The sequence below is a fragment of the Cetorhinus maximus genome, chromosome 15 (genome assembly GCF_964194155.1).
Source record: "Cetorhinus maximus chromosome 15, sCetMax3.hap1.1, whole genome shotgun sequence".
NCBI classification, from domain to species: domain Eukaryota; kingdom Metazoa; phylum Chordata; class Chondrichthyes; order Lamniformes; family Cetorhinidae; genus Cetorhinus; species Cetorhinus maximus.
This window is the reverse complement of record NC_135893.1, coordinates 43665984-43688035: the sequence shown is the minus strand read 5'-3', so window position 1 is coordinate 43688035 and position 22052 is coordinate 43665984. Positions and strand designations below refer to the sequence as shown.

The window sequence follows — 22052 nt, the reverse complement described above, 5'->3', positions numbered from 1 at the left end:
ATCTTGGAAACATTGTGAACTTTGAGGAGGATAGCATAGAACTTCAAAAGGACATAGACAAGTTGGTGGAATAGGCACTCAAGTGACAAATGAAGTTCATGTGGAGAAATGTGAAGTGATTCATTTCAGTTGGAAGAACATGGAGAGACAACATAAAATAAAGGGTATAGGCATAAAGGGGGTGCGAGGGCAGAGGGACCTGGGTGTATATGTTCATAAGTCATTGAAGGTGCCAGGAGAGGAGAGAATGAGGCAGTAGCATACAGTATCCTAGGCTTTATTAATAGGGACAAAGAATACTAGAGCAAGGAGGTTATGTTGGACTTGTATAAGTTTACCCTCATCTGGGGTATTGCAACCAGTTCTGGGCACCGCATGTTAGGAAAGATAGGAAGGCATTCGAGAGAGTGCAGAAAAGATTCATGAGAATGGTTCCAGGGATGAGGAACTTCAATTATGAAGATAGATTGGAGAAGTAAGGACTGTTTTCCTTGGAGAAGGAACGGCTGAGAGGAGATTTGATAGAGGTTTTCAAAATCATGAGGGGTCTGAACAGGGTAGATAGGGAGAAACTGTTCCCACTCGTGAAATGATTGAGAATGAGAAGGTACAGGTTTAAGGCAATAGGCAAAAGCGATACGAGAAAAACTTGTTCATGCAGTGAGTGGTTAAGGCCTGGAATGCATTGCCTGAGATTGTGGTTGAGATATTTTGAATCAAAATATTCAAAAAGGAATTAGACTGTTATCTGAAAAGGAAGAATGTGCAGGGTGATGGGGAGAAGGTGGGAGAATGACACTAAGAGAATTGCTTATTCAGAGAGCCAGTGCAGACATGATGGGCCAAATGGCCTCCTTCTGCACTGTAACAATTCTGCGTCAAGTGGTTAGGATCTGGAATGCACTGTCTAAGAGTGTGGTGGAGGCAGATTCAATCGTAGCTTTCAACAGAGAATTGGATAAGTATCTGAAGAGGAAAAATGTGCAGGGCTACGGGGGAAAGTAAGGTAGTCGCACTAGGTGAGTGGCTCTTGCAGAGACCAGCACAGACATGATTGGCTGAATTGCCTCTTCCTGAGCTGTAACCATTCTATGATTCTATAATTCTGTGTTATCCTTATGATATTTTGTACTTTGTTTTCATACCATCTTTTTCCTATCATTAGGTTGTTATTGATTTAAAGCCTTCTGACAAACCTGTTAATCCTTTTCAGTAAGACTTTAGCCCCTGCCTGGTTTATGTGCAAGCTGTCTCTTGACAGTTCCTTTCTGTGCTAATGCTTGCTGAAATGGAACCCCTCTTTATCCCAATCTTCCAGCCATGCATTCATTTTCCTGATTGCTCCATCCCTAAGCAAATTAGCATATGATTGAGGTAATAATTCTGAGAATATTATTCTCAAGGTCTTTTTTATTTTACCACACAGACCACAACAGTTGATTTTTCATCTTCTCTTTCCAAGTTCCTTATCAGCTTCAGTAATGTATTCCTCATCCTGACATTAGTTAGGCAAAACTGGACTTTTGATCACAATTGGACAGGATATTCTCTATTTCCCCAGTTGTGGGATTACTAATAACCACAACCTTTCTATTCTGCTCCTTCCCTGCTTCCTGCTTCTTGGCAGCATGGTTAGTTTCTGACCATCCTTCTTGCAGCTTTCATGCTTATCTCCACAGGTAGCAAGTACATCAAACCTGTTGGACAGGACATGTTTATGATGCCTTCTTCTGTATTAGATTCCCTTACCCTGCTGTCAGTCACAATCTCGTCTACCTGTAACCATCTCTTTACATGGTAGACTAAATTCTGGAATAAACTAACCGGATGTTCCTTCACTGTCCTTATGTGTTGGAATGTCTTCAATTTTCATTGCAGTTAATAACCAGGAAGCTGATGAAAAGCTATCAAAAAGTAATGATTAGCAGATGGCAGACAGGCTTTGGGGAGTCAGGAGCTGAGTTACTCTCTGCAGAAGTCCCAGCCTTTGACCTGCCCTTGTAGCCACCGTATTTATATGGCTGGTCCAGTTCAGTTTCTGGTCAATGGTAACCACCAGGATGTTGATATTGGGGGATTCAGCGATGGTAATGCTATTGAATGTCAAGGGGCGATGGTTAGATTCTCTCTTGTTGGAGATGGCCATTGCCTGGCAATTGTGTGGCATGAATGCTACTTGCCATTTATCACCCCAAGTCTGAATATTGTCCGGTTCATGCTGCATATGGGCACGGACTGCTTCAGTATCTGAGGAGTCGTGGATGATACTGCACATTGTGCAATCATCAGTGAACATCCCCACTTCTGACCTTATGATGAAGGGAAGGTGATTGATGAAACAGTGGAAGATGGTTGGGCCTAGGACACTGCCCTGAGGAACTCCTGTAGCAACGTCCTGCAATTGAAATGATTGGCCTCCAACAACCACAACCATCTTCCTTTGTGCCAGATATGACTCCAACCAGTGAAGAATTCTTCTCCTGATTCCCATTGACTCCAGTTTTGCCAGGGCTCCTTGATATGCCACAATCTGTCAAATGTTGTCTTGGTGTCAAGGACAGTCTCTGTCACCTCACCTATTTCTTTTTTATTCATTCACAGATATGGCCATTACCAGCTTAGGCCAGCATTTATTGCCCATCCTTAATTGCCCTTGAGAAGATGGTGATGAGCTGCCTTTTTGAACCGCTGCAGTCCATGTGGTGTAGGTACACCCACAGTGCTGTTAGGGAGGGAGTTCCAGGATTTTGACCCAGCGACAGTGAAGGAACGGCGATATATTGAGTTCAGCTCATTTGTCCATGTTTGGACTAATGCTGTAATGACATCAGGAGCTGAGTGGCCCTGGCAGAACCCTAACTGAATGTTAGTGAGCAGGTTATTGCTGAGTAAGTGCTGCTTAACAGTACTGTAGACAAAACCTTCCATCACTTTGCTGATGATGGAGAGTAGACTGATAGGGTGGTAAATGACCAGGTTGAATTTATCCTGTTTTCTGTGGACAGGACATACCTAGGCAATTTTCCACATTATCGAGTAGATACTGGTATTGTATTTGAACAACTTGGCTATAGGTATGTCTAGTTCTGTGGCACAAGTCATCATTACTATTGCTGGGATGTTGTCAGGGCTCATAGTTTTTGCTGTATCCTGCCTTCCGCTATTTCTCGATATCATGTGGAGTGAATCGAATTGGCTGAAGACTGGCATCTGTGATGCTGGGGACCTCAGGAGGAAGCTGAGATCGATCATCCATTTGGCACTTCTCATTGAAGATTACAGCAAATGCTTCAGCCTTGTCTTTTGCACTGATGTGCTGGGCTCACCCATCATTGAGGATGGGGATATTTGTGGAGCCTCCTCCTCTGGTTAGTTGTTTAATTGTCCACCACCATTCACGACTGCATGTGGCACAACTTTGATCTGATCTATTGGTTGTTCAATCGCTTAGCTCTGTCTGTTGCATGCAGTTTCTGCTGTTTGGCATGCATGTAGCCCTATGTTGTTGATTCACCAATTTGGCACCTCATTTTTTTAGGGATGCCTGATGTTGCTCCTGGCATGCTTCCTGCGCTCTTCACTGTACCAGGGTTGATCCCCTGGCTTGATGGTCATGGTAGAGTGAGGGATATGCTGGGTCATAAGCTTACACATGTAGTAGAAGGGTCTGGCACATATAGGGTTAATTTAGGACTGAGAATACTCCCGCCCACACAGTGATGTAAGAGAGTACATGACCCGTACCCAAGGTCAGCCGAGTGTTGGACAGAGCCGCGTGTACCAGCAAGCATGGAGAAAGCTCCTAGCTTGTACCCTTTACTGTATATTTGTAAATAGTTCAAGTCAATAAAGACTTACAGTTAATCTACATATAACTACTTCAGACCTACCAAACTATATCCAACGCCCTACACAACACATTGTGGTTGAATACTATTCTGCTGCTGATGCTGACCCACAGCACCTAATGAATGCTCAGCTTTGAGCAGTTTTGAGCTGCTAGACCTGTTCTGAATCCATCCCATTTAGCAAAGTGGTAATGGCATACAACATGATTGAGGGTATCCTCAGTATGAAAATGGGACCCTGTTGCCACAGAACTCTTACCACCTGAGTACATTCTGTGCCCTTGCCATGCTCAGTGTTTTTTCCAAATGTTCACCATGGAGGAGTACAGATTGATTGGCTGAGGGGGTCGTGAGGGAGCGGGGTGGGGGGTGGGGTTGGTGGTGGTGGCAGTAGATGGTAATCAGCTGGAGATTTCATTGTCCAGGTTTGACCTGATGCCATGAGGCTTCAGTCAATGTTGAGGATTTCCAGGGCAACTCCTTTCCGACTATTTACCACTGTGCCACCAGCTTTTCTGGACTTACCCTTTCAGTGGGACTGGACATACCAAAGGATGGTGTTGGAAGAGTTCTGGACATTATCTGTAAGGTATGATTCCGTGAGGATGACTATGTCAGGCTGTTGCTTGACTAGTCTGTGAGACAGCTCTCCCCATTTTCGCACAAGCCCCCAGATGTGAGTGAGGAGACTTTGCGGGGTCACCTGGGCAGGGGTATGATCATAAGACCCTAAGACATAGGAGCAGAAATTAGGCCATTCGGCCCACCGAGTCTGCTCCGCCATTCAATCATGGCTGATAAGTTTCTCAACCCCATTCTCCCGCCTTCTCCCCGTAACCTTTGATCCCCTTACCAATCAAGAACCTATCTATCTCGGTCTTAAATACACTCAATGACCTGGCCTCCACAGCCTTCTGTGGCAATGAATTCCATAGATTCACCACTCTCTAGCTAAAAAAGTTTCTCCTCAGCTCTGTTCTAAAAGGTTTTCCCTTTACTCTGAAGCTGTGCCCTCGGGTCCTAGTCTCTCCTCCTAATGGAAACATCTTCCCCACGTTCACTCTAACCAGGCCTTTCAGTATTCTGTAAGTTTCAATCAGATCCCCCCTCATCCTTCTAAACTCCATCGAGTATAGACCCAGAGTCCTCAAACGTTCCTCATACGTTAAGCCTTTCATTCCTGGGATCGTTCAAGTGAACCTCCTCTGGACCCTCTCCATGGCCAGCACATCCTTCCTGAGATACGGGGCCCAAAATTGCTCACAATATTCTAAATGTGGTCTGACCAGAGCCTTATAAAGCCTCAGCAGCACATCCCTGCTTTTATATTCTAGTCCTCTCGAAATAAATGCCAACATTGCATTTGCCTTCCTAACTACCGACTCAACCTGCAAGTTAACCTTAAGAGAATCCTGGATTAGGACTCCCAAGTCCCTTTGCACTCCAGATTTCTGAATTCTCTCCCCATTTAGAAAATAGTCTATGCCTCTATCCTTCCTACCAAGTGCATGACCTCACACTTCCCCACGTTGTATTCCATCTGCCACTTCTTTGCCCATTCTCCTAACCTGTCTAAATCCTTCTGCAGCCTCCCCGCCTCCTCAATACTACCTGTCCCTCCACCTATCTTTGTATCATCTGCAAACTTAGCCAGGATGCCCTCAGTTCCTTCATCTAGATCATTAATGTATAAAGTGAAAAGTTGTGGTCCCAACACTGACCCCTGCGGAACTCCGCTAGTCACCGGCCGCCATCCTGAGAAGGACCCCCTTATCCCCACTCTCTGTCTCCTGCCAGACAGCCAATCTTCTATCCATGCTAGTAACTTGCCTCTAACACCATGGGCTCTTATCTTACTGAGCAGCCTCCTGTGCGGCACCTTGTAAAAGGCCTTCTGGAAGTCCAAGTAGATAACATCCATTGGCTCTCCTTTGTCTAACCTACTCGTTACCTCCTCAAAGAATTCTAACAGATTTATCAGGCATGACCTCCCCTTGATGAAACCATGCTGACTAGCCCGATTTTACCATGCACTTCCAAGTATTCTGAAATCTCATCCTTAATAATGGACTCTATAATCTTACCAACAACCGAGGTCAGGCTAATCGGCCTGTAATTTCCCGTCTTTTGCCTCACTCCCTTCTTAAACAGGGGGGTTACATTAGTGATTTTCCAGTCCTCTAGGACCCTCCCTGACTCCAGTGATTCCTGAAAAATCGCCACTAACACCTCCACTATCTCTTCAGCTGTCTCCTTCAGAACTCTGGGCTGTAATCCATCTGGTCCAGGTGATTTATCCACCTTCAGACCTTTCAGTTTTCCTAGCACCTTCTCCTTGGTAATGGCCACCATACTCACCTCTGCCCCCCAACTCTCTTGAACTTTAGGGTTGTCACTCGTGTCTTCCACTGTGAAGACTGACGCAAAGTACCTATTCAGTTCCTCCGCCATTTCATTGTTCCCCATTACTACTTCTTCAGCGTCATTTTCCAGTGGCCCAATGTCCACTTTTGCCTCTCTCTTACCCTTTATATATCTAAAAAAACTCTTGCAATCTTCTTTTATATTACTGGCTAGTTTACCCTCATATTTAATCTTCTCCCTCCTTATTTCTTTTTTAGTTGTCCTCTGTTGGTCTTTGTAGGCTTCCCAATCCCCTGGTTTCCCACTGCTCTTCGCCGCATTGTATGCTTTCTCTTTAGCTTTTATGCTGTCCCTGACTTCCCTTGTCAGCCATGGTTGCCTCGTCCACCCTTTAGTATGCTTCTTCTTCCTAGGGATGAATTTTTGCTGTGTCTCCCAAATTACTCCCAGAAACTCCTGCCATTGCTGTTCCACTGTCTTTCCTGCTAGGCTCATCTCCCAGTCAATTCTGGCCAGTTCCTCCTATGCCACTGGTACTGATATGAACACAATCTCTGGCTGTTCACTAAATTCCCTCAGAATGCCCTGCAGCCACTCAGTGCCATCCTTGACCATGGCACAAGTAATCTCCAGATTCCTCTTGCTACCACATGCTGATGAGCCAAAAATAGGAAGATAGAGCTGATGAACTTTTTTTTATTCATTCACGGGATGTGGGCTTCACTGGCTGGTCCAGCATGTATTGCCCAACCCTAGTTGCCCTTGAGAATGTGGTGGTGAGCTGCCTTCTTGAACCGCTCCAGTCCATGTGGTTGTAGGTACACCCACAGTGCTGTTAGGAAGGGATTTCCAGGATTTTCACCCAGCGACAGTGAAGGAACGGCAATATATTTCCAAGTCAGGATGGTGAGTGACTTGGAGGGGAACTTCCAGGCGGTGGTGTTCCCATCTATCTGCTGCTCTTGTCCTTCTAGGTGATAATGGTCGTGGATTTAGAAGGTGCTGTCTAAGGAACCTTTGTGAATTCCTGCAGTGAATCCTGTAGATGTTACACACTGCTGCTACTTTGCGTCGGTGGTGAAGGGAGTGAATGTTTGTGGATGGGGTGCCAATCAAGCAGACTGCTTTGACCTGGACGGTGTCCAGCTTGTTCAGTGTTGTAGGAGCTGCACTCATCCAAGCAAGTGAGGAGTATTCCATCACACTCCTAACTTGTGCCTTGTAGATGGTGGACAGGCTTTGGGGAGTCAGAAGGTGAGTTACTCATTGCACGATTTCTAGCCTGTGACCTGCTCTTGTAGTCAACAGTATTTATATGGCTAATCCAGTTCAGTTTGTGGTCAATGGTAACCCCCAGCATGTTGAAAGTGGGGGATTCAGTGGTGGTAATGCCATTGAACATCAAGGGGAAATGATTGGATTCTCTCTTGTTGGAGATGGTCATTGCCTGACATTGGTGTGGCACGAATGTTACTTGCCACTTGTCAGCCCAAGCCTGGACATTGGCCAGTTCTTGCTGCATTTGGACATGGACTGCTTCAGTATCTGAGTAGTTGCAAATGGTGCTGTACATTGTGCAATCATCAGCGAACATCCCCACTTTTGACCTTATGACAGAAGGAAGGTCATTGATGAAGCAGCTGAAGATGGTTGGGCCGAGGACACTACCCTGAGGAACTCCTGCAGTGATGTCCTGGAGCTGAGCTGACTGACCTTCAACAACCACAATCATCTTCCTTTGTGCTAGGAATGAATCCATCCAGCGGAGAGTTTTCCCCCTGATTCCCATTGACTCCAGTTTTGCTAGGGCTCCTTGATGCCACACTCGGTCAAATATGGCCTTAATGTCAAGGGCAGTCACTCTCACCTCGCCTCGGGAATTCAGCTCTTTTGACATGTGGCTGGAGAGATGGTGCAAGAGGGAGGGTTTTAGATTCCTGGGACAAGGAGGCTGATTCTGGGGGAGGTGGGACTTGTACAAGCCGGAGCCCTGTGTCTAAGGAGGATTCGAAGATTGTGGCTAGTTCCACTGCATTGTCAAAAATATGAGGAGATAACCTTAAAATTAGAGATCGGCCCTTCAGGAGTGAAGTCAGGAAGCATTTTTCCACACAAAGGTTGTGAAAATCTGGAACTCTGCTCCAAAAGATTGAAGATGCTGGATCAGTTGGATCTTATACACTATCCAGGTACTAACGTGGATAGTGTTTTCGTTCTATGCCTGTGATTATGCCATCTTTCTGAGTTTCCTCTTTACGCCTTACTTGCTCATGATCTTCTAACATGACCTTAGGTTTGAGTTTATGTTGTAATGAAGGAAGTTGAGTATTTGGTCTTCTCCCCAATAGTAGTTCTGCTGGTGAAAGTCCATTACTTAATGGTGTCGCCCTGTAATTAACTAAGGCCAAATCTAGGTCATTATTCTTTTTCATAAACATCTTGATAGTTTTTCCAGCTATATGTCCTTCTGTGGATGGTGTGGTGAACTGGTCACCTGGTGAAACCTATATTTTCCAGCAATTTGTCTGAAGTCTTGACTTACGAGCTGTGGACTGTTGTCTGAGACAATCCATCTGGAATATCGCATGTGGAATAAAAGCATTTTAAGGCCTTTACCATGACTTCTGTGGTTGTGGTATGGAGTCTGGTGATCTTTAACCAGCAAGAGAAATAGTCAATAACTAGGAGGTAAATTTGACCTCTAAAATCAAACAGATCTATTCCTAGCCTTTGCCAAGGTCTAAACGGAAATGTTGATGGTAGTAATGGTTCTGTAGGTTCTTGACTGTTGGGGGCACAAGTATGACATCATAATAGGTTCTTCTATGGCTTTCAAAATTCCCAAGCACCAAAATGACTGTAGCGCCCGTCTCTGCATTTTGCAGTGCCCAAATAACCACCATGGAGTTTTTGGAGAATGTCTTCCCCATCGCTCTTGGAACTACCAGTCTGTCATTGAAGACTAAAAGGTCATCAATGACTGTCAGATCTTTCTGCTAATCCTGATATTGCCTTAATTCCTGTTTGCTTGGGACGTAATCAGGGTAGCTTTCTTGGCTCTAACCTGACTTCATTCTGCATCCTTCAGCTGTGCTCCTCTGATCTCTGAATTTGTTTTCTGAGGCTGGTAAGGTGCTGTGCAAGAATATACTTCAAACCCTTTACTTTGAAGCCCGCACCACCTGGTCCGTGCAATTTTATTCTGAATGGCTGAATTTCAACTTCATAAAGCCAGTCCAATTTGTCCGATAAGACTGTGATCCTCACCTCGGTGTCCAGTTTAAAATCTGTTCTATACTTTTTGACTTCCAGCTCTACAGACCAGAACTGCTTATTGGGATCTTTGATTTCTCCTACAAAATCTTTAGCTTCAATTGTTTAATTCCCAATTTCGTGGGCTTTGAAATTGTTGGAAGCTTGTTCCAGCTTTCTTTCTTTAAATGGAGGTTTGGATCTGCAAAACCGTTTAAAATGTCCTGTCATGCCACAGAGAAAGACTGTATTAAGATTTTCTTAAAATTATTTATTTACACGTATTTACAACCCGTAAGTAACATTACTCTCTTTACACAGACTGTGTCCTGCTCCCTTGGAGTCTCTTGGTCATCTGATCTGATGTCATGCTTAGATCATCATTAACAGCACTGTCTAATTAACATAAGCAATAACACTTTACAGCAAGTACCACAGAAAGGCTGTTTGAAATGTCAATACTTTATCTGAGAGATGACTTGGCATTTTGTACAGGTCACATGATAACAGTGGCCATCTTAGCTTACCTGCAAAAATCATTGAAAATGCTAGGAAGCTGAGAGATCCACAGGGAACCATCTTGAAGAATCACCAACCCAGGGACAGACAGAAAAAGGCATTTAGAAACTGCCACAGCTTCTGCTATAAATAACTAGACTGTTTGAAATTGCCAAGCCTGCAGAACCAGAAGACAGGAAGCTTCTCCCCTCCCTGTAACCCTGATTTCACCTACCAATGTCAGCTGTTAAAACAACCTCTGGCAATTCAACAGTAGAAGCCATCGCAATAGTGTGAAATAAACTAACCTTTTTAAGTAGAAAAAAGGCTTTACTGCTGGGTTATTTTAAATTAAATTAAACACTCCAAGGGTAAAATATACATGCACATATAAATACGTTGTTCATGGGCGACTTTGGGGAAAACACCTTTTAAAGCACCTTTTAATGTCCAGGACATTAGTCTGTTTATAAGCCACAGTGGATGACCAAGTATAGAGTTAAACCCATAACATAGACTGTGGCTATCGTCAAACAGCACAAGTAGGAACATAAAGCTAGGAACTTAGGAGCAGGAATAGGCTATACGCCTATGTATGTTCTTCTCTCCCCATTTACCTTTTTATTGTATTTCTCCTTATTTTTTTCTTTAATGTTCTCCTGAAGGCATGGTCTGTTCACTGAGTTCACAGAGGTAGGACTAATTTAACATTCATGGGTAGATTGTCTCTATCCTAGAGATGCAGGGATAGTTCTCCACTGCTATCTCATTGTTTTCTGCATTGTTCAGGCAACGATGACATTTGAAATACCAAGAAATATGGACACATTCCTGATATACATCAGATTTGGATCCTGGGTCAAGGCTGGAGATGGCAATCTATGTTTCTCCAACTAAATACGGAAATGTTGGTAGGCCTGAATTTCACAGAGAGAGAGCTTACATACAGAGTGAAGGTACAGCAAGAGAAAATGTGGCAACAGGGCTACAAACTCTATAGTCATGAGAGCAAAGTTTCACTCATGGATACTCAAATACAACCAGCAATGTTGACCCATGGTTTTTAAAGTTTAGTCAAATTATGTAATATTAATAATTTTATTTAGCTTTTGAAGAAAGCTCATTAAATGTGAAACGCAAATTTCAAGTAATACATTCCGTACTAAACATCAATTTGAAACCTGCAATCTTTCATAGAATCACAGTGCAGAAGAGGCCCTTCGGCCCATCGAGTCTGCATCGACACATGAGAAACACCTGACCTACCTACATAATCCCATTTACCATCACTTGGCCCATAGCCTTGAATGTTATGACATGCCAAGTGCTTGTTCAGGTGCTTTTTAAAGGATGTGAGGCAACCCGCCTCCACCACCCTCCCAGGCAGCGCATTCCAGGCCATCACCACCCTCTGGGTATAAAAGTTTTTCCTCACATTCCCCCTAAACCTCCTGCCCCTCACCTTGAACTTGTGCCCCCTTGTGACTGACCCTTCAACTAAGGGGAACAGCCGCTCTCTATCCACCCTGTCCATGCCCCTCATAATCTCGTACACCTCGATCAGGTCGCCCCTCAGTCTTCTCTGCTCCAACGTAAACAACCCAAGTCTATCCAACCTCTCTTCATAACTTAAATGTTTCATCCCAGGCAACATCTTGGTGAATCTCCTCTGCACCCCCTCCAGTGCAATCACATCTTTCCTATAATGTGGCGACCAGAGCTGCACACAGTACTCCAGCTGTGGCCTCACAGGGAGGCAACATAACATCCTGGAGTCACGTTGACGGCCACAGTAGCACCTTGCTGCTCCCCTGACTATAGAATCCCCTATTAATTTTGCTCTTCCTCCCTTCCTCCCCTCCTGTACAAAGAGGCTGCATGTGGTGCCAGAAGCTTGGCTCTGTCCGCACTCCCTGGAGGAACCAGTGCCCTCATCAGCCTCCAAAATGGAATGCCGATTTGCAAGCGGAACCCCAGGGGACTCCTGAACTACCTGCCTGTTTCTCTTGGATTGCCTGGTGGTCACCCATTCCCTTCCTTCCTTAAGTCCCTTTACCTTTGGTGTGACCACCTCTCTAAACGTGCTATCCACGATGCTCTCAGACTCGCGGATGCTCCACAGTGTCCCCAACCGCCGTTCTGGCTCTGAAACCCGAGCTTCCAGGAGCTGCAGCTGGACACACTTCCTGCACACATGCTGGTCCTGGGCACTGGAAATGTTCCCGGCTTCCCACATGAAGCACGAGGAGCACACCATGGCTTTGAGCTCTCCTGCCATGACCTATCCCTTTAAATTAAACCTTTTAAGTCAATTACTCCAGGGCCCTTCTTTCCTGATCCTCGTTACTGTAGAATATACAAACTATAAACCACAAAAAGATCTCAAACTATAAGCAATTAAAGTAGTAAATACCGTACCCGCTATTTACCAGTGATTCCTTTCCCTTGTAGCCTCTACTGCTACAGCAGGGCAAGGCCACGCTCTGAAGATTTAAGAAGTTGGATAGCAAGAAATATATGCAAAGAGCACATCATCCCCTATGCATCAAAGTCCCACTGTGCACCAAATTGCCAATACCCACTCTGGCTGTGACCCACTCAGGATGAGCTCTCTCCCCTGTTCATGTGCAACTCACCCACTTTATTGGACAGAGGGTTCAATGGTAATATTGCATTAGGTGAATAAAGCACATGGAGTAAAATAATAAAATTAAAAGCAGGTTACCGGATGTGAGAAACATCTGCAATAAGCTAGATAAACTAACAGCACAAATAGAGAAAAATGGTTTCAATCTAATCACCATTACAGAGACATGTTTACAAGGTGACCAAGGTTGGGAAATAACATTTCCAGGGTACACAATATTTCAAAAAGTCAGACAGAATGGAAAAGTAAGAGAGATAGCCCTGATAAGTAAAGGATGAAATTAGTCAGAAAGGACCTCAGCTCAGAAGATGATAAAGGAGCATCAGTATGGGTGGAATAGCTGGAGTTAGACAATGCTGGTAAAAGTAGTTTATAGGCCCTCTAACAGTTGTTATGCCATTTCACAGAGTATTAACCAAGAAATTATTGGACCTTGTAACAAAGGCAAATTTAATAATTGGGAACGTTAAACTTTATACAGGCTGGGCCAATCAAATTGACAAAGGTGGCCTGGAAGATGATTTTGTAGAATGCTTTTGTGAATGTTGCCTGGAGCAATTCATTGTACAACCAACTAGCAATGAAGCTATTTTAGATCTTGTTTTGTGTAATGAGGCAGGGTTAATTAATAATCTCAAAGTAAAAGATCTGCCGAGAAATAGTGATCATAATACAACTGAATTCTATATTGTTTTGAAAGTGACATAATCCAATTACAAACAATAATCTTAAACTTAAACAAAACCATGTTTCTAGATATGAGGGAAGAACTGGCTAAAAGTCCTGTGGTAAATAGACGAAAAGGTATGGCAGCAAATAAACAGTAGGAAACATCTGAATAAACAATTCAAAATGTTCAACAAATCTATATCAACAACATCTCAGCAAGAAAGATCCATGTGGCTAATGAAATTAAAGGTAATATTAGATTAAAAGAGGAGGCTTATAAAGTTGCAAAGTAAGTGATTGGGAAACCAGCCAAGGACCACCAAAAAATGATAAAAAGAGGAAAAATAGCATATGGGAGTAGACAGGAATATAAAAACAGATTGTAAGAGATTTTACAAGTTCTAAAAAAGGAAGAGAATAGTTAAAGTAAATGTTGGTCTCTTAGGAACTGAGACAGGAGTTATCCATTGTCATGGGTAACAAAGAAATAGTAGAGACATTTTGTGTCTGCCTTCACACTAGAAGAGACAAGTTATGTACCAGAAATAGACAGTAACCTTGGAGCTACAAAGAGTGAGGAAATTAAGGTATTCAATACTAGCAGAGAAAAAGTACAGAAGAAACCTAAGGGACTAAAACTCAATAAATCCCCAGGAACTGATGGTCTACATCCTAAAAGAGATAGCTGTCGAGATAGTGGATGTGCTGGCTATGATTTTCCAAAATTCCCTAGATTCTGGAATGGTCCCAGCAGATTAGAAAATAGTAAATGTAACACTGCTATTCAGGAAAGGAAGGAGGGAGAGAGAGGGGGAAAGCAGGGAACTACAGGTCAGTTAGCCTGACATCAGTTGTCAGGGAAGTGCTGGATTCTATTATTAAGGGAGTCTTAACAATGCACTTAGAAAATCTAGTAGAATCAAACATTCCTTTACAAAAGACAAATCATGTTTTACAAATGTGTTACGGTTTTTTCAAGATGTAACTAGTAGGGTAGGTAAAGTGGAGTAAGTATATGTAATATACTTGGATTCCCAAAAGGCATTTAATAAGGTTCCACACAAAAGGTTAACAGGAAAGATAAGGATTCATGGAGTTTGTGTAATATATTACCATGGATGGAGGATTGATTAATGACAGAGTGCAGAGAGTAGAGATAAATAGGACACTTTCAAGTTTTTTTTATTCATTCCTGGGATGTGGGTGTCGCTGGCTGGGCCCACATTTGTTGCCTATCCCTATTGCCCTTGAGAAGGTGGTGGTGAGCTACCTTCTTGAACCGCTGCAGTCCATGTGATGTAGGTACACCCACAGTACTGTTGGAGAGGGAGTTCCAGGGTTTTGACCCAGCGACAGTGAAGGAACGGTGATATATTTCCAAGTCAGGATGATGAGTGGTTTGGAGTGCAACTTTCACGTGGTGGTGTTCCCATCTATCTGCTGCCCTTGACCTTCTAAATGGTAGTAGTCATGGGTTTCCAAGGTGCTGTCTAATGAGCCTTGCTGAGTTCCTGTATTACTGCCACTGTGCATCAGTGGTGGATGGAGTGAATGTTTGTGGAAGGAGTGCCAACCAAGTAGGCTGCTTTGTCCTGGATGGTGTCAAGCTTCTTGAGTGTTGTTGGAGCTGCACTCATCCAGGAAGTGGAGAGTATTCCATCACACTCCTGACTTGTGCCCTGCAGATGGTGGACAGGCTTTGGGGAGTCAGGAGGTAAATTACTCGCTGCATGATTCCCAGCCTTTGACCTGCTCTTGTAGCCACAGTATTTATATGGCTAGTCCAGTTCAGTTTCTGGTCAATGCCAAAGCCTGGATATTGTCCAAGTCTTGCTGCATTTGGACATGGGCTGCTTCAGTATCTGAGAAGTCATGAATGGTGCTGAACATTGTGCAATCATCAGCGAACATCCCCACTTCTGACCTTATGATGGAAGAAAGGTCATTGATGAAGCAGCTGAAGATGATTGGGCCGAGGACACTACCCTGAGGAACTCCTGCAGTGATGTCCTGGAACTGAGATAACTGACCTTCAACAACCACAACCATCTTCCTTTGTGCTCAGTATAACTCCAACCAGCGGAGAGTTTTCTCCCTGATTCCCATTGACTCCAGTTTTGCTTGGGTTCCTTGATACCACACTTGGTCAAATGCTGCCTTGATCTCAAGGGCAGTCACTCTCACCTCACCTCAGGAGTTCAGCACTCTTATTCATGTTTGAACCAAGGCTGTAATGAGGTCAGGAGCTGAGTGACCCTGGCAGAACCCAAACTGAGCGTCAGGGAGCAGGTTATTGCTAAGCAAGTGCCGCTTGATAGCACTGTTGATGACCTCCTTCCATCACTTTATTGGTGATCGAGAATAGGCTGGTAATTGGCCAGGTTGGATTTGGCCTGATTTTGTGTACAGGACATACGTGGGCAATTTTCCACATTGCCGGGTAGATGCCAATGTTGTAGCTGTACTGGGACAGCTTGTCTACTGGCACAAAGTTGATGGGTTGTGACTAGTGATTGCCGTAAGATCAATGCTGGGCTTCAAATATTTATAATCTACATTAATGACTTAGACGAAGAGACAGAGAGTAATGTATTTAAGTTTGCTGATGATACAAAGGTTCATGGGAGTGCAAGCTGCGAGGGGGACACAAAAAGGCTGCAAAGAATTATAGACAGGTTAAGCAAGTGAGCATTTAAACAGAAAGTGCTGGAAAATCTCAGCAGGTCTGGCAGCATCTGTAGAGAGAGAAAGAGTGTTAACGTGTCAAGTCCAATACGACTCTTCTTTGGAACTTTACTTCATTCAGAATTTACTTGAGTGGTCAACAAGGTGGCAGATGGAGTGAAATGTGGGGAAGTGTGAGATTACTTTCTTTGATCGTAAGAATAGAAAAGCATAATATTTTATAAGAGGTGCGAATCTTGTAAATATAGATTTCAGAGGGACTTGGATGTTACTCATACAAAGGATACAGGAAGTTAACATGCAGTTACACAAAGCAGGAAGCCAAATCACATTTTGGCCTTTATTGCAAGAAGATTGGAGTATAAAAATAAATGAGTCTTGCTAAAATTGTACAGGACCTTGTTGAGGCCACATTTAAAATACTGTGTATAGTTGTAGTCTCTTGCTTTAAAGAAAAATATACTTGCATTGGAGGCAGTACAGCAAATATTCACTAGATTGGTCCTTGGGATGAGAGCATTGTCCTGTGATGAGATGCTGAGTAAGTTGGGTCTCTGGAGTTTAGAAGAATGCGAGGCAATATCATTGAAACATCGAAGATTCTGAAGGGGTTTGATAGGGTGGATGCTGAGAGATTGTTTCTCCTGGTCGGGGAATCTAAAGTACGGGGCCACACAGACAGGATAAGGGGATGATCATTTAGCACTGAGATGAGGAGAAATTTCTTCACTTAAACGGTTGTGAATTTTTGGAGTTCTCTAACCCCGAGGGTTGCAGACACTCCATTGTTGAATATATTAATGGCTGGGATAGATAGATTTTTGGTCTGTCAGGGAATCAGGTGATATGGGGAGTGGGTGGGAAAATGGGGTTGAAGCTGAAGACCAACCTTGATTGCACTGAATGTCCGAGCAGGATCAATGGGTTGAATGGTCAACTCCTGCTCCTATTTCTTATGTTCTTATATGTTCCTAACAATTACCAACCAGGTTAATATCGACAGGGGGAGGCAAATGAATCTAAACATTCAATATGAATGATTGCAGAATTGAATAGAAATAGAAAATTGAATAGAGAAAATAACATACATCTTGATTGGTCATGTCCCAGTAAGGTCTCTCCCCATAGGACATCACTTCCCACATGACTATGCCATAACTCCAAACATCACTGGCTGATGTGAACTTCCTGTACTGAATGGCCTCTGGTGCTGTCCACCGTATTGGAATCTTCCCTCCCTGAAGACAAAGAGAAGGCATTAAAAACTCTACATCCAATGGCATTCTACTTAAAGCTGTCATTCTCTCACCCAATACCCCCCAAAATTCACTCAATTAATATATGTTTTACATTTCACACAGACATATTGCTTACATAACAATGGTCTGTACTCCAAACAATAAATGTATCTAAAGCATGCCTGCATGTTTCTGGGGGTTTTGAAATAAACTTCCAAGATTGTAAAACAAAAGACAATGGCCCAAATCTTCTGATCGGGTTGGAGTTAACAACCTTTTTCTGGCCACTTCCTCCAATTTTTCTGGCCAATCTTTCGATGGAGGACCTGCAGAATTCAGTCAGTGTAGGAAACCTCAGAGACATCAACACAGGGAATCCTCACAAAAGGGAATCCCCTTCCATATTCTGGTAAATGTTCACTAACACACTGAAAGCTTTGGGACATTTATACAGCTTCTTAGTGTGTTAGTGAATGAATGTTGAAGGGTAAATGAGGATTAATGTGTAAAGGGGTAGGGTGGGTGATGTAAGTGGGTAAAGGGGTAGGGTGGGTAATGTAAGTGGGTAAAGGGGTAGGGTAGGTGATGTAAGTGGGTAAAGGGTAGGGTGGGTGATGTAAGTGGGTAAAGGGGTAGGGTGGTGAGGTCAGGCCAGGTCAGATTTAGGGGAGTCAGGGGCTCTGGGGGGCAGATCGGGGGTTGGGAGGAAGTCAGGTGGTGGGAGCTAGTTAGGTCCGGTTGGGGGGTGAGGAGGGTAGTCATGGGGTGTCAAGAAGGGAGTCGGGGTGATCAGTTGTATAATTACACTGGAGTTAGTCTAGGATTTTTCCTGCATAACTATTCAAGTAATTGAGTCAGAACCATCCAAAGTCTCCGAGTCTAATTCCAAGTTGGAGACTTTTTCGGAGCGTTGTGGGGAGCAGGGGAATTGCCAATCAGAACTACAAACTTCCCAGGCAATTCTCATGGAGCTCATGTGTTAGGGCTTCCAAGGGGCTCTGTGGCGCATCTTCCTAAGTAGGTCTGGTCTCCGATGACCAAAGACTAGAAGATCTGGGTCAATAAGTAATTGTTCCTAGGGCTCTGCAGGAGCTGCTCTTATTAGAAAATCTGTTAATTGTAGTTGGTCCTGAAATTTCTTAGCTTCAACTCTTTCAAGTACAATCACAGTTCTTGGTTTCCGGGAGTGGGACATGAACCCACAACCCTCTGATTCAAAGGCGAGGGTGCTATGAACTGAGCCACAGCTGACACCAACTTGAGCATAATCATAGCAATGTAACAATCAAATCAGTTCTGGTTTGTAAATGTAAAGAACCTAAACTTATTAGGAACCTATGTTGGGGAAGGAAACAGTTAAGCAGTTTTTGAAATGTTCAATTAACCCCCAAGCTCAACAGCTTTTTTGGGGAGGGGTAGAGGTCCAGATGTCCGGTACCCTTTATATGAAACTCTTTCGAGTTATCAACAGTCACAGATTGCAACTCTTTTTGAGGACAATCACAGTTCTTGGTTTCCGGGAGTGGGACATGAACCCACAACCCTCTGATTCAAAGGCGAGGGTGCTATGAACTGAGCCACAGCTGACACCTCCAAGGAAACAGTTAAGGGAGTTCAATTGCTAATTATTAGTTAACAACCTAAGTACCCATGTGGTTGTATAAAAGGGATAGCAGGTGAGACACGCTCTCTCTGTAGAGAGTTTTATGCTTTAGAAATAAAAGCTCTTTCCGAAGGAGCTAGTCTCAGTCTTTATTGCCTAACAGCTATTGGAGCTTAACAACTGAGTCCTCCAGTTAATAGAAAGGCTTAAGGACACAGGAGATCCTTGGATCCCAAAACTCCATTGCAGCTGGAGAAAGTGAGTTTAGGAGTTAACATGCATTTAAGGCAATGGTGGGGGAGAAACCGGATATCTCAGTCTGGAAAATGGTGTAGGGATCATGGCAGGCGATTAACTTGCTCTCAGCATTGCACTCAAGCAACATGCTAAATTTGTGCAAAGCATCTGGAGGGAATAAGTAGTGGTGGAGATCAGGCGTGCAGTTCCTCAAGAATGGATGCAGTGCAGGAAGAAGTTTAATGACCTGACACAAAATGTCAAGGTGAGTTTACCTTCAAATGCTATATCTTATCAACTACACCAGTAGCCTCATTCATTGCTCAATTCATGACACCTAAACCAATCACTCATCTTCCAACATCTCTATCAATTAGCACTCAATACAAACATTCATGTTGTTTACCTCGCTCTCATACACTTAGCACTTTGTAAAGCTTGCACCGAACCTCACTGGGTGCTATTCAACCATGGCAGCAACATTAGGGAACAAATTGTATGACACTCACTGACACATTTCCCTCTTTCTTGCAGGAAAAGATAGCGCATCACAATAAACAGTAGCAAAGAACTGGAGGGAGGGGGAAGTGCACCTGCGTGTTTTAACCTTTATGGGGTGGACTGTGCTGACCATCATGGGAAGGGTATTGCTGAGAGTGTGGCCACTGACAGGGTTAAAGAAATTTATGATGAGGATCTCTGCATATTTAATCCTCCTCTCATCCAAATACTAATTATTATATAAAATCTTCTGACGCATAAGCTGCAGATGGTGTAGACTCACACTTCTTACTCATTCCTCTCTCCTCACCACAACCCACCCCTGTCACTTTTTTCATTAGAAACATAATTGCAGCACAGAAGGTAGCCATAAGAAATAGGTGCAGGAGTGGGACATCTGGCCCCTTGAGCCCACTCTTCTAGTCAATAAAATCATGGCTGATCTAATTGTGGTCTTAACTCCACTTCCTTGTTCCCTTCCCTCATAACCCTTGACACTTTTGTGATCAAAAATTTATAAAACCCAGGTTTAAATATCTTCAATGACACAGCCTCCACTGTTCTCTGGGAAAGAGAATTCCACAGGCTAACAACCTTCTGAAAGAAGAAATTCCTCCTCACCTCATCTTAAATGGAGGAAGTTTTATTTTAAAAATGTGTCCCCTAGTTCTCGATTTCAGAATCACAGAATCACACAGTGCAGAAGAGGCCCTTCGGCCCATCGAATCAGCACCAACACGTGAGAAACACCTGACCTACCTACCTAATCCCATTTACCAGCACTTGGCCCATAGCCTTGAATGTTATGACGTACCAAGTGCTCATCCAGGTACTTTTTAAAGGATGTGAGGCAACGCGTCTCCACCACCCTCCCAGGCAGCGCATTCCAGACCATCGGTGGTGACTCTGGGTATAAAGGTTTTTCCTCACATTCCCCCCTAAACCTCCTGCCCCTCACCTTGAACTTATGCCCCCTCATGACTGACCCTTCAACTAAGGGGAACAGTTGCTCCCTATCCGCCCTGTCCATGCCCCTCATAATTTTGTACACATCGATCAGGTCGCCCCTCAGTCTTCTCTGCTCCAACAAAAACAACCAAAGTCTATCCAACCTCTCTTCATAACTTAAATGTTTCATCCCAGGCAACATCCTGGTGAATATCCACTGAATGCCCTCCAGCGCAATCACATCCTTCCTATAATGTGGTGACCAGAACTGCACACAGTACTCCACCTGTGGCCTCACCAAGGTTCTATACAACTCCAACATGACCTCCCTACTTTTGTAATCTATGCCTCGATTGATAAAGGCAAGTGTCCCCTATGCCTTTTTCAACACCCCACTAACATGGCCCTCGGCCTTCAGAGATCTATGGACACACATGCCAAGGTCCCTTTGTTCCTTAGAACTTCCTAGTGTCATGCCATTCGTTGAATACTTCCTTGTCAAATTACTCCTGCCAAAGTGTATCACCTCACACTTTTCAGGGTTAAATTCCATCTGCCACCTATCTGCCCATTTGACCATCCCGTCTATATCTTCCTGTAGCCCAAGACACTCAACCTCATTGTTAACCACTCGGCCAATCTTTGTGTCATCCGCAAACTTACTAATCCTCCCCCCCCCCCAAATAGTCATCTATGTCGTTTATATAAATGATGAATAATAAGGGATCCAGCACAGATCCCCATGATACACCACTGTACACTGGCTTCCAGTCACTAAAGCACCCTCTGTCTCCTACAACTAAGCCAATTTTGAATCCACCTTATCAAATTACCCTCTATCCCATGTGCCTTTGCCTTCTTTATAAGTCTCCCATGTGGGACCTTGTCAAAGGCTTTGCTGAAATCCATAAAAACTACATCAACTGCACTACCCTCATCTACACACCTGGTCACCTCAAAAAAATCAATCAAATTTTTTAGGCATGACCTCCCTCTGACAAAGCCATGCTGACTATCCCTGATCAAAAGCAAAAAACTGCGGATGCTGGAAATCCAAAACAAAAATAAAAATACCTGGAAAAACTCAGCAAGTCTGGCAGCATCTGTGGAGAGGAACACAGTTAACGTTTCGAGTCCGTATGACTCTTCAACAGAACTAAGTAAAAATAGAAAAGAGGTGAAATATAAGCTGATTTAAGGGTGGGGGTGGGGGGGCGGGGGTGGGACAGGTAGAGCTGGATAGAGGGCCAGTGATAGGTGGAGATAGTCAAAAGATGTCATAGACAAAAGGACAAAGAGGTGTTGAAGTGGTGATATTATCTAAGGAATGTGCTAATTAAGGGTAGAAAGCAGGACAAGCAAGGTACAGATAGTCCTAGTGGGGGTGGGGTGGGGTGAAGGGAAGGGATCGAAATATGCTAAAAGGTAGAGATAAAACAATGGAAATAGGTGGGAAAAGAAAAATCTATATAAATTATTGGAAAAAAAAGGGGGGATCGGAAAGGGGGTGGGGATGGAGGAGAGAGTTCATGATCTAAAATTGTTGATCAAACCTTGCCTCT

The 22052-nt window shown here is 43.8% G+C and overlaps 1 protein-coding gene across 3 annotated transcripts in view; it reads right to left on the bottom strand.

Moving 5' to 3' along the window:
* The window catches only part of LOC144690622 (ephrin type-B receptor 2), a 1056594-nt gene that overhangs the window by 76197 nt on the left and 958345 nt on the right, over positions 1-22052 (bottom strand). For all 3 annotated transcript variants that reach the window (XM_078558305.1, XM_078558307.1, XM_078558306.1), the window contains one exon: positions 17052-17201. In XM_078558305.1, coding sequence (XP_078414431.1) covers positions 17052-17201 — 150 coding nt within the window. The remainder of the gene's footprint in view (positions 1-17051; positions 17202-22052) is intronic.